General features: G+C 31.3%; 1 protein-coding gene across 1 annotated transcript in view; it reads right to left on the bottom strand.

The window, feature by feature from the left end:
- Positions 1-10,970: 10,970 nt before the first annotated feature.
- The window catches only part of LOC113404293 (synaptogenesis protein syg-2-like), a 117,490-nt gene continuing 112,440 nt past the window's right edge, over positions 10,971-16,020 (bottom strand). Inside the window, exons 14-18 of the mRNA XM_064217883.1 lie at positions 14,464-14,622; positions 12,212-12,469; positions 11,548-11,619; positions 11,401-11,477; positions 10,971-11,312 (exon numbers count right to left, since the gene is read on the bottom strand). Coding sequence (XP_064073953.1) covers positions 10,995-11,312; positions 11,401-11,477; positions 11,548-11,619; positions 12,212-12,469; positions 14,464-14,622 — 884 coding nt within the window. The 3' untranslated portion in view covers positions 10,971-10,994. The remainder of the gene's footprint in view (positions 11,313-11,400; positions 11,478-11,547; positions 11,620-12,211; positions 12,470-14,463; positions 14,623-16,020) is intronic.

The raw sequence follows: 16,020 nt of genomic DNA, 5'->3' as shown, positions 1-16,020 counted from the left end.
CACCGCCCATAGACAATGGCACTGTAAGAAATATTAACCATTCCTTATATGCCAATATGCCACCAACCTTGGGAACTAAGATGTTATGTCCTCTTCAAACCGGAACACAACAATACTGAGTACTGTTGTTTAGCGATATCTGATGAGTGGGTGGTACCTACCGGTTTGAAGGGTGAGTGAGCCAGTGTAACTACAGGCACATGGGACGTAACATCTTAGTTCCCAAGGTTGGTGGCGCATTGGTGATGTAAGGAATGGTTAATATTTCATACAACGCCATTGTCTATGGGCGGTGGTGACCACTTACCATCAGGTGGCCCATGTGCTCGTCCGCCTACCGATATCATAAAAAAAGCTCTTTTTATTAATTAAACATAGCTAAATTACGTTTAATAACTGGCTGTAATAATACAATTATGGGCGTTCTGATCGATTTATACCTATACATAGTACCAAATAAATACTTTGACTTAATAAAATAAAGTAATTCATACAACTACTTAATATTTTCTTGCGAAGCTCACTTATCATTTTCTTTATTAATAAACAAGCTGTGCCCGCGAATTCGTGCGCGTTTGAATTTAACAAAAAGTTATTGTTGTAGCCTAAGTTACTCCTTATTACATCAGCTATCTGCCAGTGATAGTCTCGTCAAAATCGGTCGAGCCATTGCAGGGATTAACCGGAACAAACAGACAGACAGACAAAAATTTAAAAAAATGTGATTTGGTACCGTGTATACATACAAATGCATTAAAGCGATTATTTTAATATTACAAACAGACACTCCAATTTTATAATATGTATAGATTGCACGACGAAGATGGGGCGGATCGCTAGTATGTAATATATTAATCAATATTATACAGCGGTTTATGGATGTTTGCTTAGAGGTTTATAATTAAAAGCCAGCACAAAGATTTCGCAGAACAAATTCTAGAAGTAATATCCTACCGTCGTCACTCGATCAGTAGCACGAAGTAGCTCATAATTTTATCGTAAAGCATTGTTGAGCCCTTGAGATACCTTAGATAAATAAAACAAAATTTTTGTTAATGTAACGAAAAAATATTCTTCTATTATCGTTTTGAAAATAAACTAAACTTATAAGCTCTCGTTTTAATTGTACTATGAGTACTTATAAGTACAATATTTTTAAATATGGATAATATCAGCATAATCGTTTAGCTTTTGTACCGTGTCAGACTGGGACGGTTTAGTGAACTTGGCCTTTTAATGACTTTGAAAACAATTTCGACACCTTAATATTGTTTTAAACTATAAATCCTTTTAGTAGGGGATAGGTGAATCGTTTTATGTGTTGATTTTTATGTATGTGTAACCATGTATAAGAAATTTAAATAACTACGTAACTTGATTTTCACACAGTTATTGATTATGTTATTTTTTTTATTTCATTCATAATAATCAAGGAAAAAAAAAACATTATTATACTTCCTTAAAATAAGGTAACAATGAAATTAATAAGCAATAAATTGCAATAAACAGCTTACAAAATAAAAGTAACCACACATAATCATATCAATAACATAAATAATTACATTATTTATTGCCTCCACAGATGACAGAAGGGCTGGTTCAATTTTTGTGCCGAGGATCGAAATTGCGATTCAACAGAGAAATGCTGCTAGCGTTCTTGCTACCGTTCCACGTGGTCATGATTTGTACATAATTGTAATAAAACTGACCAAATAATTTATAATTCATTAAAAGTAAATGTGGTGTATTATGATTCAATATATTTTTCTGAATATGGGGAGACGAAAATAAGTTTTAATAGCTCTCGGGCAGCTATATAGCAACCAGTGCGAAGTTGTCAAGTGAATGTGACAAAACTTTGGATTGGGTTATTTTAAGAAAAATTTCCATATAATATTTTATTTAAATTTGCTTAAATAATATTTAATTGGCAGAAAGTCAACTGTATTAGCAGTGAAAGATTATCTCCTGATACGTTTAGTATACTTTCAGTAGTTCCAGTGGGGTCTCACTTTGGACCTATAATCTTCAACTTTTAATTAATCGCATCTCATTAAGCATGACGAACTAACACTGAATTGTATTTGCCAATTACATCTAAACTCAATGATATATGTATTATAATAATAATAATAATTTTATAGTCATACATTCGGGAATACAAACCTTTTGTAGGCAAATCTGTGTCGTTTAGATCTGATTAATAAATTATTATATAACATACTCATACATATACAAAAAATAAATAAAAAATATTGATTTTTAAAAATTTACTTGCGATTATGGCGTATATTGAAAGTTGTTTTTGTAAATAGCAGTTTAATGGGGAGGCGAAAAGAACTTTTAATAGTGCTCGAGGAGTGGTATAGCGTTCAGTGCGAAGTTGTCAACAGGTGAAGTTGACAAAAGTTTCGATTGGGTTGGTTTTAAGTAGAATTTGCATTTAAAGTTTACGGTTTCTCCATTGAGGTGTAAATTTAAGGTCGATTTTAGCACAAATTACTTTGGTACCTTTCCCAAATATTTAATATAGAACATACGTTTTATACATTGACCTAACTAATTTGTCATAATATGTGCTTTGAATAGTTCAGTTGCATTATGATACTTATAAAAGTTTTACTTTATAATGCAGATCCCAAGGTCCTGAATTCACATCCTAGACTTGACACAGATAAGACAATTAGAATCGTCTAAAACAATTAAATATGGAAAACGATTTATTGAGGATTATAATTATGTCACTATTTAGAATTATAATAGTTACTGTAAAGTCTATTGTGCGTGGAGAATAAAAAAACAAAAACCACGAGCAAGTAATTTTTGTATTGACAAATAAAATTTGATCAAGCTAAGAATATAAAAGTAAACCATCTTTGATTACTTCTATGTGAAACACTTAATACTCATGTTATGAGAACATTTTCGAAACATGCTCCTTAGTTTAATAAATACGGCTCAGTTTAAAGTTGGCAGAGGTAAACTTCTTGATATGACGTAAAGGAAAACTTGAGCGTTAAAACATTCCAATGTTTGCGATACTTTAGTAGTATTTCCAAGAAATATTATAACTTGAGAAATATTTTATAACATTTCTAATTTATTTAATTCCCATTCGGCAGTTACTGTAATCGTTCTGATCTGGAGAAGTTCAAGTTTTAACCAATCTTTACTATTAGTTTCGCCAAAGAATAGTAAAGATTTGTTAAAATATAAAGTTCTACAGTTCTTCTATCCACTTATCACGAATTCTGCAGCCAAATACCAATATTTAGCATTGTTAGTTCCCTTTTAAGGGATGAGTAGGTATAAGACACCAGTGACCCAGATGGGCTTGCTTGCTTGATGAAGCCCTAAGCCACCAAGTGACGCATTGGCGATGTGAGAGATGTGAGATGAGAGTGGTTAACAACTCTTTCAGTGCCAAATCTATAAAAGTTGATGACCTCTTATAATGAAGTGGCCCTTTTACCAGTCCTTCCCTGTTTATTAGATTTAGATTAGAAATGACTTCAAATAATTTCTGTGCTATTGTAGTATAGTGTATTATAGTTAAGGAACAAATATATCATCTCTTGGCATAAATGGCATTAACTGAAGGCGATTTAAATATTCATCGAGCTATGTAGTATTTAATTTGACAATCAATAAGTAAGTGTAATGTTTCTATCCATACTAATATTATAAATGCGAAAGTAACTCTGTCTATATGTTTCACTTTCACGCCAAAACTTCTGGATCGATTTAAATGAAATTTGGTACACGAATAGTCTAGAGCCTGAGAAAGGACATAGGCTAATTTTTAATTGGAAAAAAGTGCTGTAAAGGGTTGAAAAGGGGGATGAAAGGTTGTAAGTTGTTGAAAATATTGTCATTTTTAGAACTCGAAGTATAAAACTTATATTTTATTATAAGGGAATTTTGGAAATTCTACCCTTAAAGGGGTTTCATTAAATTCATAAGGGATGAAAGTATGTATGAAAGTCCGTAATTTTTTAAGTTAGAAACATGAAACTTAATTTTTTTGATACTGATTAAAAATTACTAGATATGTATTTAAGTGTTTCTAGATAATCTACCACAAAGGGGGTGAAATAAGGGTTGAAAGTTTTAATGGAAGTCCGTCATTTTTTAAGTTAAAAACATGAAACTTTGTTTTTGGGATACTGATCAAAAATGATTAAATACGTATTTAAGAGTTTCTCGCTATTCTACCTCTAAGGGGTTTAAAAGGGGTTGACATTTCTTATATAGATTAGTCTGGAAGTCCGTCATTTTTTAAGTTAGAAGCATGAAATTTTATTTTTGTGTTACTGATTAAAAATGAGTTGATTCGCATTTAAGCGTTTCTTGATATTTTACGCCTAAGGAGAGAAATTGGGTTGACATTTCTTATACAGGTTAGTCCAAAGGCCGTCATTTTTGAATTAAGAAGAAAGAAAATTTAAACGTTCGTGGATATTTTACCCCTAAGGAAAGAAATAGGGGTTTTGTATATAAAATAGTCTGGAAGACCGTCATTTTTGAAGTTAGAAGCAGAAAACTTTATTTTTGGGCTACTGATTAAAAATGAGTTGATCCGTATTTAAGCGTTTCTGAATATTCTACCCTGAGGGCTGAAATACACACCAATGTGGTATACAAAGAGGTCTTACATTAACGTAATTTTTTAAGGTAATTTGTAAATATATTCATATTCTACGCGGGCAAAGCCGCGGGTAACAGCTAGTATTTAATAAAACTATGCAGATATATAAATTATAGAAAAAAATATCGTCCTGTGGCGTTGCACCCAGGATGCTGGTATTATTTATTTTGGCACTTTGAATTGGAAGGCTTAATCTTTGAGCTTAGAAAGCGCCAGCCTTTGGATTACACGAAGTGAGGACCAGTTTCTTAGGTAGGTCTTGTATTACTTTTTTTGGTATCTGATAACTTTTTTATATTTTTCTTAATGATCAAATAAATATAAGATACTATCGTAAAATACAACTATTTTTTTACTGAGTCCGTACTTAAGATAATGATAATTTTCATTATCTTAGTTACTGAATCAGTTCATTAATGTATTTTTCTATAACTTTGTTATTGATTACAGGAATTTATTACCTTAAGCGTTGAATTTTATTTATATACTTACCTTGTTATTGTTTTCTTTCTTAGACTTGTTTCGACTAGGTTAGTAAATTTATTATTTTATAATTAATTAAATTTAATCGAATATGACGTAATTACTTTTGTGTGACACAGTTTCAAGATGTAAAATTTTGTTTTTCTAATATAATTTCTAACCGTTGCACGTTGATCAATATTTTTGTGACCATAAATGTACTTTGTAATCATTATATATCAATACTAAAAAACATTAGTATGTTATTAAGCCAATGAAGATAAAACAAAACTGTCTATTTAATAAAACTCAAACAAAGAATCGTATATTTTCTACAAAAGAGTAAAATTAATTTTGTTAAACTCATATGAAAAACCACACCCATGTCTGTTTGTTAATTAAACTCAGATTTAATAGGCTTTGTTTGTTCTGTATTAATCAATTTCATTCTGGTTTATTTTCTTTAGGTTACTATCGTAATAATAAAATTGGAAACATTATTTGTATAATCATAATATTTATTATTGAATTGAATAAATACAGCGTAGTTACGTTCATTGGCGCGAGGAAGGTTCGCACCGAGTTGAATAATTCATTTCATGTAACAAACCGTAGATCGTGATGTCGTTTCCATGAATTTTCATTAAACCCTATTTTTATAAAACTCTTTATTACGTTATAGACAGTCGTCGTTTTAAATTTTATATTGTAACTAATGCTTGGCAGGCGTTGTGATGATTTGTTAAGTATTATCTGATACGAATTGCGTTATAATATTATCTGTGTTCAAATGTGTATCAATAGTCATGGCGATTGGTATTTGATGGTTGGCGGAATTGAAGTTGATGTGTTTTAGTGACATCGATTGATAAGTTATAACAAAACTTATACGGAAAAGGAACGGAAACGGATGGCTTAAAAAAATCAATGAAACATTTTATAAAATAAATATTGACACATTTCTTCAAACAGCCTTAACAGGCAGGTATTTGAAGAACTGTGTCAATATTTACTTTTCGGGCGATTTGTGCTAATAACCATACGATAATATCTTTAGCATTCAAACAACAAAAGAAGAAAAAATTAATAGATTTGTATTTTATTTCAGCTGGGTGTATATTAAATAGATTTATTTGAATAATAAAGTATTATAATAATTCGTAAAATAAATTTAACTTAACTTGAGTATCGCAAAAAAAATTTCATTCAATTTGCATTTATCAAGTATCAAAGCTAAGGAATGATGTAAATTGTTCAAATGTCGAGTCAGGCCATATACATATATAATAACATAAAACTCTACTCTATACATAAATACATATATACATAATACTCTATATATATTATATATATAAAGACATAATAGTATTTCCATTACGATTTATGTTTACTCTTGTTGCCACTTTTTTCTTTTTTACCAATACAATGTAAAGACACGATACATTCGAAATTTAAAATTTATTAAATAATTATGTATGATAATCGACCTTGGACTATCTCATTCGCACATAATCTCATCTCTCTTACACACTTTACAGTCAAAAGAAATTAAATTTCGAATATCAATATTTTATTCCAAGTATATCTATATTAAATTGTTTTAAATTAAATTTATTATTTTTACTTGCATTTGCAACCTTATTTAATTAATATGTATATTAAACCTTATTTAACTAATATATAAATATAAAAAAAAATCAAATAAATTAATTTAATTATTCAACTGGTATAATTAGTGAAAAAAAATAATTTAACAACAACAACAAGTTGATGATAATTGTTCGCTTAATAAAAAAAAAAACTTATGTCCGAAAAAATATTAGTTAATATCTCTCACCAAATACAGCCCAAAGCCTCTTAAAGGTAATTTGTTAAATAAAATAAGAGTAATAGCACCATGACAAAAATCAAGGATTACAGTATTATAAGGCACGAATAACGATAAAAATACTTGAATTCGTTCTAGACGTTTCTAAGGTTCTTTACGGTGACGTGTAAGCCTACTAATCCGATTTGGTTCACTCGTACCGAGTTAGGCTGTGTGCAGAATGGATGACAAAAGTTTTCCTATGAAATATTGAAAGAACATAAGAAAACTTGACATTTTCGAAATTGCGAAACGCAATCCGGAGCCTTTAGTTGCATTTTTGTTTATGTTGATATTAAAATGTTTATCTGGTTTTTCATTCCGGATCATTTCAATTTCAAAATAGGAATACATTATTTTAGTAGTATTTCACATTTGTAACGTCATTTTCTTTTTGTCGATTAATTCATTTTATTATTTTTAATCTTTTAAAGTATATGCGTTACGTTAAGTAAATACAACTAAGTTACAATAATACAATACAATTATCTTACATCATAAAATACCTGATCATGTAAAAATTGAATCATTGATCCAAACTAAATTAAAATTCAAAGTTCTGGATCGCACAAATATTAAACATTTATAATTAGATTATCTGATGGTAATTAAAAACTCAATCCTTTAGTATATTGATTATTATTATTATTAGATAAACGAAATCGACAATTGTCTCATTTCCCAGTGAAAATATAAGGAATAAAATATTAATGGTATCGGATTTACAGTATCTTCGTATTATACCAACGTAAAAGCTGGTCCGACGTCATTCGCAGGATCGCCGGTAGAAGCTGGATGAGGGAAGCAGAGGACCGAGCAACGTGGCGCGCTCTAAGGGAGGCCTATGTCCAGCAGTGGACAGCAGTAGGCTGATGAAAAAGCCGAACGCCTAACTAGCCCATCGGTATCGGCTATCGATATGACAGTTGCAGGTTCAATCCTGAAATATTGATGAAGACTATCTTACACATATTTTAATTTTTCGAAAATGACTTTTAGTACAATTGCTTTTTTTTTCGACTATATTTCAAATTATGATTCCAATTATATATCTGTTCACTCACGTAGATGTGACCCTTTCATTATTAGCGTGCATTAAAAATCTGTGTCTATTTTTTGCCATCTTTATTCTTAAATTAGTTAAGTCACGAGCGTCACCCATACCAATGAATATTGCGATTAGAATTATCCTTATAGTACCTACTTTAGTTTCAATACGGTGACGTCGATTTCAAACGAGACATCGCCTATGTGGCCTTCGCCTTAGCAAAGGTGAGCTTATACCTGGAGGTTGTAACGGGACATTTTATTGGATTTGACAGGCACCGCTTTAGCTAGACAGCTAGTGGTTTGTTTAAAGCGAATTACAATGTCAAGATGGATACTTACTGCAGTAGTTTGTATATAGCTGTACACCTTTTAACTCGCGAAGGCGCGCCCCTCCATCTTAAATTATTTTCTGCGTGCGTTAGTATGAGTGAGTTATGTTAGTAGTTACAATATCTCTTGGTGTGCTGATGAGAGTAATGACAGCAAAAAACTAAAATTAGATTATATTTGTTAATACCCACCGATGATTTATCGTGGAGAGAAGCGCCGTCGTGAGTGAATAGAAGTTATATATATATCTTTTATTTATACTTTGAGAAGCCATACTTCGGTCTGAAGTTTTAATGTTTGTAGCGTCATTATTCTCTGAACGGAATCTTAAAGGATAACGATAATCTCCTGACCGATTTTGGCAAGGGCGATTATTTTTGAGAGTGACTAGCCATTAGCGTGATTCTAATTATTGTGCACAAGTAAAATTTAAATCAGTGCACTCTATTCTTCTTCCTTCTCTGTCTGAGTTCAAGCTCATAATCGACATTTTTTATGGGATTTGAACCTCGAACCCAAGGAACTCAAAACCTTCGCGGCTTTATAGATATGTAATAAATGTAACATTAGTTTCAGGGTCTAACTTTTTTTTATTTGTTGAATATTCCTACCGGATTTCTCCTTTTCAGAAGAACAATTAAAATTTCAATATAGTCACTGTTGCTTCATAGAAAAGTTCCTAAAGATGGAAGTCAACGCTACATTCTTCTACCTTCTTTACTGACGATGCGTAGGATATTTGTAAAAAAAGACATATTTATATAAATTTTTAATCATTTATTAAATATAAAATTATCATATCATCAGATCAGTTAGGACCGCGGAAAGTTGATACTGCCAGCTACACCAAGTAAAGACGACATATTTCGTAAAACCGAGGCCATTTTTAAACTCTATTCAATAAAATCAACTCAAAAATGGAACATTTAGGCGATTATTATCATTAAAAAATGGCACTACCTAATTTAGGTAACAAATATTTACATTTCATAAAGAAATCACAACAAAAGCTTCATAATCTAAATACACATCTATATACACATAATATAAACTATATATATATTTCATACAATATAAAGCAAAGGTTTTATTGAAATATAACTATTTCGAACAGACATTTAGGTATTTCCAGAATAATCTAGAAACTTAGAATATATGTTGAAATAGTTCTATTGCAATTGCGATTACTTAACAATATACTTAAAACATATTATTAACGCACTACCTTCCACAAATATCTCTGAGGTGATAAATATTTTTCATTAACAAATTAAATTTATTAATTCTAAGTTATTTTAACAAAAGTTAGAGTTTTCCCATAGTAAAATCTACGCATATATAAATTGATCAAATCAAAGTTCTTTTACTCTACCACATGTATATTTTCTTAATCAAGAAAGTAATATATATAGATCGATACAATAACGAAGGTCCGCCCCTCCACGTTACCAGCGTGCGTTAGTAGGAGTGAGTCACACTCGTGCTTAAAAGGCGTGCTTAGTGTGCGCGAGACGCAAGAGTACAGACAGCAAAAAAAAAAACAAAAGAAATTTGATTATATTTTCATGTTTATTTTATTAAAATCCCCATAATAATTTTATGTAGAGGGTGCCTTCGCGAGTGAACAGATCTAAATAATTATATATTTACAATACTATTTTATCGTTCAAGAAAAATTTGTTGTTTGAATTTAAATTAAACACAAAACAATTATTAAAACAAATGATTATTAATCATTCATCAAGTATATACAAAGAAATATGAAATGTGTATAAAGCGTATTTTCATTTTAATTAAATATACAAAGACTGGTGGTCGAGGGGTGGTTATGTTTTATAGTTGGCAACATTATGACAAATTCAATCATTATTTTCTTCTTACTAAGCCGAATTAACAATTCAGTGGTAACACTTACAACAGTTACAGTACAAACTTATTTGGAAAATATAATTTTCAAATATGATTTATTAACACTTTGTAATTATATAAAAAGTTTCTATTTAGTTTGACTTCTTATATAACTTCAATAGTTCCACAGAGTGTTCTTGAAACACTCAACGAAGAAACTCTAGCAACAAAAACTTACAAGCGAACGACTAACCTTATCTGACAAATCTATACAAAACATTCCCTTAGGACATTCATTTTCTAACCATTGAGTTTTATTTTCTTTATGAGATTTTTGTAGGGCGTTAACAATATGTTTCTACCTTAATATAAACCGTATTTACAACACAACCAATGTATCTTCGACAAATAAAATGATCTACAAGCACAATAAATCGAAGTCTCCAAGACAATTCACAAAACATCTAATTAAAAATATTCTATTTACATATTTATACAGTCTTGAAAATAGGTAGTATCATGTTCCAAGTTTTAGATTGGTATTTGAGCAAATTAAAGTCTTAAAATTTTAACATCTTGAGAATCGAAATGCCGAAACATTTTTAAAATTTTCGACGTAAACATGTATTGTCATATTGTATTGAAACGTTATTTTGGAACAGATGCTTTAAATTTTTGTAATAAAAATTTTATAATTTTAATCATTAAGGTTTTAGTTGAGTTTTTTTGGAATGATATAAATTTATTTAAATTTAAAAAGTTTCAAGTATCAAATAAATACTTTTTCCTTTACACACAACTTTCTGGGCCGGGTAAATTCTCAGCTAGAACATGTTCCCTTCTTCGCACGTTACTTTTACCTTTCGTTCTGTGCAATGTCGACGTGGCCAAGCTTCCAGAACTTAAAGTTGGGCCACTAAGAGCTAAGGTCTGACTGCCGAATGGAGACCCCACATTACCATTAGGACAGACAAAGTTCGGACTTCCTAAAGTTGGACTATTAGTCACTATGAAGTTCGGTCTAAAGTTACTCGTTAATATTGACTGCGACAAGTTTTGGTTGATAGCGTCTTCTTGTCTTATGTTAGCCATGTCACCAGAAGCGAGCTGGAGGTAGATAAATATAATAAGAAATTAGCCATTAAAAACAAAAAATGTTGGTAGAATTTTCATTAATACTTCACTAAAATTTTACCTGTGTTGGTCGTCCGGTGGAATCTAAGAGAGCAAGATCTTCCGCTGAGAACACGGCCCCATTTTTGCTCCAATCTCCTGAAAAAAATTTTTACTTTTATATATGAAACATAATTCGTCAAAGAGTTACGTTTTTTTTCGTTTTTACCTCTATTGTCCATTATACTCGGCCACTCATCCGCCTCGACAGTCGCTGGTGGTCCTTTCTGACTTTCACCATCTAAGCAAGCAAATAAAAAAATGCCTCTGGATTAACAACCGACTGTGTAAAGACGCGATTATAGAAAAAGAGCTTAAAATTCAAAACTTTAATACAAGTAGAAGCTCGCTATCTTTCTTCCCTTGGGTTTGTTATTTTTTTTAACTTTCATTCGCAATTTTCTTCCTTTAGATAAAAAGTTCATTTCAACCGCGAAAAACAAAAACTCTTTTATTTTGTTACATGAATCAGCTCTCATAATATTATCAAAGGTTAATTGAGTTGTACTTTAAAATTTCGTGTTTTTCGTTTGATGTTTTTACAAAGTGTTTTTTTTTTTTCTATTTCATATACGCATTTCGTTATATTCATCGAAGCTCAATTGTGTATAAGATGTTTATTACTTACTTTTTTATCAATTTAGTTTCAAGAATATATAATAAATAAAATTTATGATTCAATTTGATTTTATATATTTATTTGCAAAATTACTTACTGAGCCTCATAACAGCACGTAGACTAACGAGCTTACATTGACAATAATAAATCTTCAAATTGATATCATTGATGTTTTGATCTTTTTGAAATTTTCAGGACATAGTTATTAAATTACCTGGTGCATTCAGTATATCTGGTTGTGGATCTGGCGTTTTTTGTTCTGGAGATGGTTTAATAGTATACGCCACTACGTATCTTCGGCAGCCGTCGCTCAGTTCTAACATATCACCTGGTGGATGTTTATGCGGTGGATGCGCCCTTCTTCTTCTAGCGCAAAGTGCTGCAAAAGCTATTCCACCAATGGCGAGAGCTGCTCCCAGTATAGCAGCTACTACTACGCCCAGCGTTATTCCGCCAATCGAACTTTTGCCATCTGTTTAGATACATTGCATACGTTAGAAAAGAAAAAACTAGATGCTTGGTTTATATAGACACTCGTTTAGGTTGACCTTAATGATATTTAAAAAATAACTTTTTTGGAGCCTTAAAATGATTTTTAAATTTATTCATTGGCTGATTTTATTACAGAATTTGCCCCAGGAAGGATGTTTTAGCTTTACAAAGTCGAAAATTTTATTTCTGAGGTGTAAGAACAATGTTTGTCACTCTTTCTGTCATCAAAATTATCGATTTTGTTGTAGATATAGCGTACACACATATGTATAAATATATCGTGACACTACCACAAAATAATCCTAAAAATATATTAAAAAAAGTTTCTAGTTCCAAGGTTACAAATATCGATCTGTATCAATGTCAGTTTGGGATCGTGACTGACTCACTTGGGTGCTGCTATGCTGAGTTTTCTTGTAAAGTTTGACTAATGAAAAATCCACTCCAGCTTCGACTATATTTTCTCAAATATACTGTGTTATTATTTCCATTGAGATATTTATCGTCTAATTTTACAATTGATAGTTAAACACATTTAATTTATTGAACGGTTGTACGTTTTTCTTGGGAACTTTTGAAGTAATTATATATTGCCAGCAAATATCACAGTATTAAACATAAGCATTAACAAAGAATGGATCATTTCTATATATCAAAAACAGGAAAGGAAAAATAAAGTTTCTTTTTTTTTACTTAAAAACTAATAACCAAAGGCATTAGAACGATTACATAATTTAGGTATTTATTAAAGAAATTATTCCGTGTATCGAATACATTACCTTATTTATACAAGACTTATTTATTCAGTCTTGGAGCAACTCCCAGTGAAATCGTATTACTTTGAAAAATACAATTTATACTAAAACGGTGGAGAATATGTTTTAAAATATATTATTTAATAACGGAAGTATTGGAATGTAGGGTTATAATTACTTGGGTCGATCCCATATCCAGTTTTAAACAGTGATAAAACGTTATCACATATCAATAACTCAGAAATTTAACTAAGCATCGGTTATTATATCAGTCGGAATATCACCTTTAAACATACACGAACATCGAAATCAAAATATACTTTATTCAAGTAGGTTTTTACAAGCACTTTTGAGTCATCATTTAACAAACTATATTAAGTAAAGCTACCACCGGTTGCGAATGCAGATTCTACCGAGAAGAACCGGCAAGAAACTGAGTAATGCACGAACTATCCTATCATCGTACCAAACATTTTACTAATACGTATATTATTACAAATAACCTGTAGGGCTTTGATCAGCTCTTCCAGGGCAGTGATTGGGTTGTACCACGTACTATCAAACTACGTTTATTCCAACTTTAAGCGGTTACACTTTATATTGTTATGAATTCGTGTAATGCTTGTGGTACTTAACATTTTAGGTTCCTTGGTTGGGAACTCATTTACGAAAAATTGCAACAATAAGTGTTTTATATTTACTATGTCTTAGAGAAAATGTTTGGAGCATATTCCATCACGCTGCTCCAATGCGTTTTGGTGGAGTACACATGTGGCAGAATTTCGTTGATATTAGACACATTCAGGTTTCCTCACGATGTTTTATTTCACCGCTGAGCACGAGATGAATTATAAACACAAATTAAGCACATGCAAATTCAGTGGTGCTTGCCTGGGTTTGAACCCGCAATCATCGGTTAAGATGCACGCGTTCTAACCACTAGGCCATCTCGGCTCGGAATATGCTCCAAACCTTCTCCTCAAAGGGAGAGGAGGCCTTAGCCCAGCAGTGGGAAATTTACAGGCTGTTAATGTAATTGAGGAAATGACACAGTGACTTCTGCCGTCTTAAAATGATAGAAGAAAGTAAAATTATAATGTTATTAAATCAAATAACATCGATTCTATGTTACAATTACCGTACTCAATTACATTAGCAATACCCTTGGCGAAGGTTGTGGGTTAACTATATTGCATATTTTAATAAGTAGAATACATACCCGTTCTCCTAGCGGCGTCGTTGAAAGCAATATTTTCAAGCAGAGTTTTCTCCGAGTCTCCCTTGAGATTTTTTGCATAAATAAGTAGATTAAACGTCGCGCCCTCAACGTCTCCAGCTGATATCTGTGAGAGATCTAATTTGAAGGTAGCCAAGCCATCTGTGGAAAACAAACTAATATAATTGACAACGTTCATTTACGATTACATAAATTGTATTATCTATTTTTCTTAATACATCTAATGAAGTTTTCTGAAATTTACCAACAATGATTTTAGTTATTATATTATATTTCTATAAATTCGCAATATTTAAAAAAGACGTATTGAGAAGTAAATGTATAGATACTGAATAAAAAAACAATACAGCATTATTTAAATATAGAGTTCTAGATTTTATTAATTAAAAAGCAACGCGATGTCCAGGGGTGTCTATTCGTTTTAAAATCGTGAGTCGCATCCAAATGTACTTCAAGCTGACTTCAACATCTGTAGAATGAATATTCTTAAAAGTCTGCAATTTCCTTTTTCGCAAAGGAAAATATACAAGAGAAATAGTTTTTTTTTTTATGTTCGTATAATATTGTTTTTAAATATCAATGAATGTATAAATAATTCACAGCGAACGGAACCACGCGTTCCAAGTCGTGCTGTGCATGTTAACTTAACAAAACCATTTGACTGAATATAAAATTTATAAAATCGAGGTTTTAATTTGTATATGCGTTTTTCAACAACTATTTTTTTTTCCAATATGAATATAAAAATATCTTTTAACAGATATACTTTTTTATATCCTTTATTTTCGTTGTTTTACTGATTTATATGAAAATATTACACTGAATTTGAGTACAGTTTAGTCGTTAGTCTATACTTATAAAATAACATGTTTATTTGAGTCGTTTTATTGGGTAGACACCCACTAAGGAAGGAATTTTTGAAATTCTACCTCTAAGGGGGAGAAATAGGGGTTGAAAGTTTGTATGGAAGTTCGGCATTTCTTAAGTTTGAAACATGAAACTTTATCTTTGGGATACTGATTTAAAATTAGTAGATACGTCTTTAAGCCCTTCCGGATATTCTACCCCTGAATTAATAATTAACTATTTCGTGTACATAGGTTAGTCTGGAAGTCCGCTTCACCATGACAATTAATAAAGCACAATGTCAAACCTTTAAATGGCTGGAGCAGGCCAAATTATCTGAGGTCTACTCATGCCATTGTAAAAGTTTTTCGCATGAAGAGTTTTTCGCTGTTCGAGAGTGAGCTCTGCCAGCAGTCTGGTGGTTCTAGCGCACGAAAGACGAACCAGAAATGTGATATGCAAAGAGGTCTTAAATTTTAACTCAATCTATATATATATTCAATTGCCCCGCGAGCAAAGCTGCGGCCAACAGCTACTGCATATACATATAGGGCAAGACTATGAAATATCCCACAGTTGGACAATGACGCTTTCTTCTTTTATACAGCTTAGGAATTTATTCCAGGATATTGCTTGTTGGATGTTATGAACAGATGTGGTACATGTTCTGTATTTTATCTGATACGTACAGGT

This window comes from Vanessa tameamea, chromosome 19, assembly GCF_037043105.1.
Source record: "Vanessa tameamea isolate UH-Manoa-2023 chromosome 19, ilVanTame1 primary haplotype, whole genome shotgun sequence".
NCBI classification, from domain to species: domain Eukaryota; kingdom Metazoa; phylum Arthropoda; class Insecta; order Lepidoptera; family Nymphalidae; genus Vanessa; species Vanessa tameamea.
This window is presented reverse-complemented; position numbering and strand designations above follow the sequence as displayed.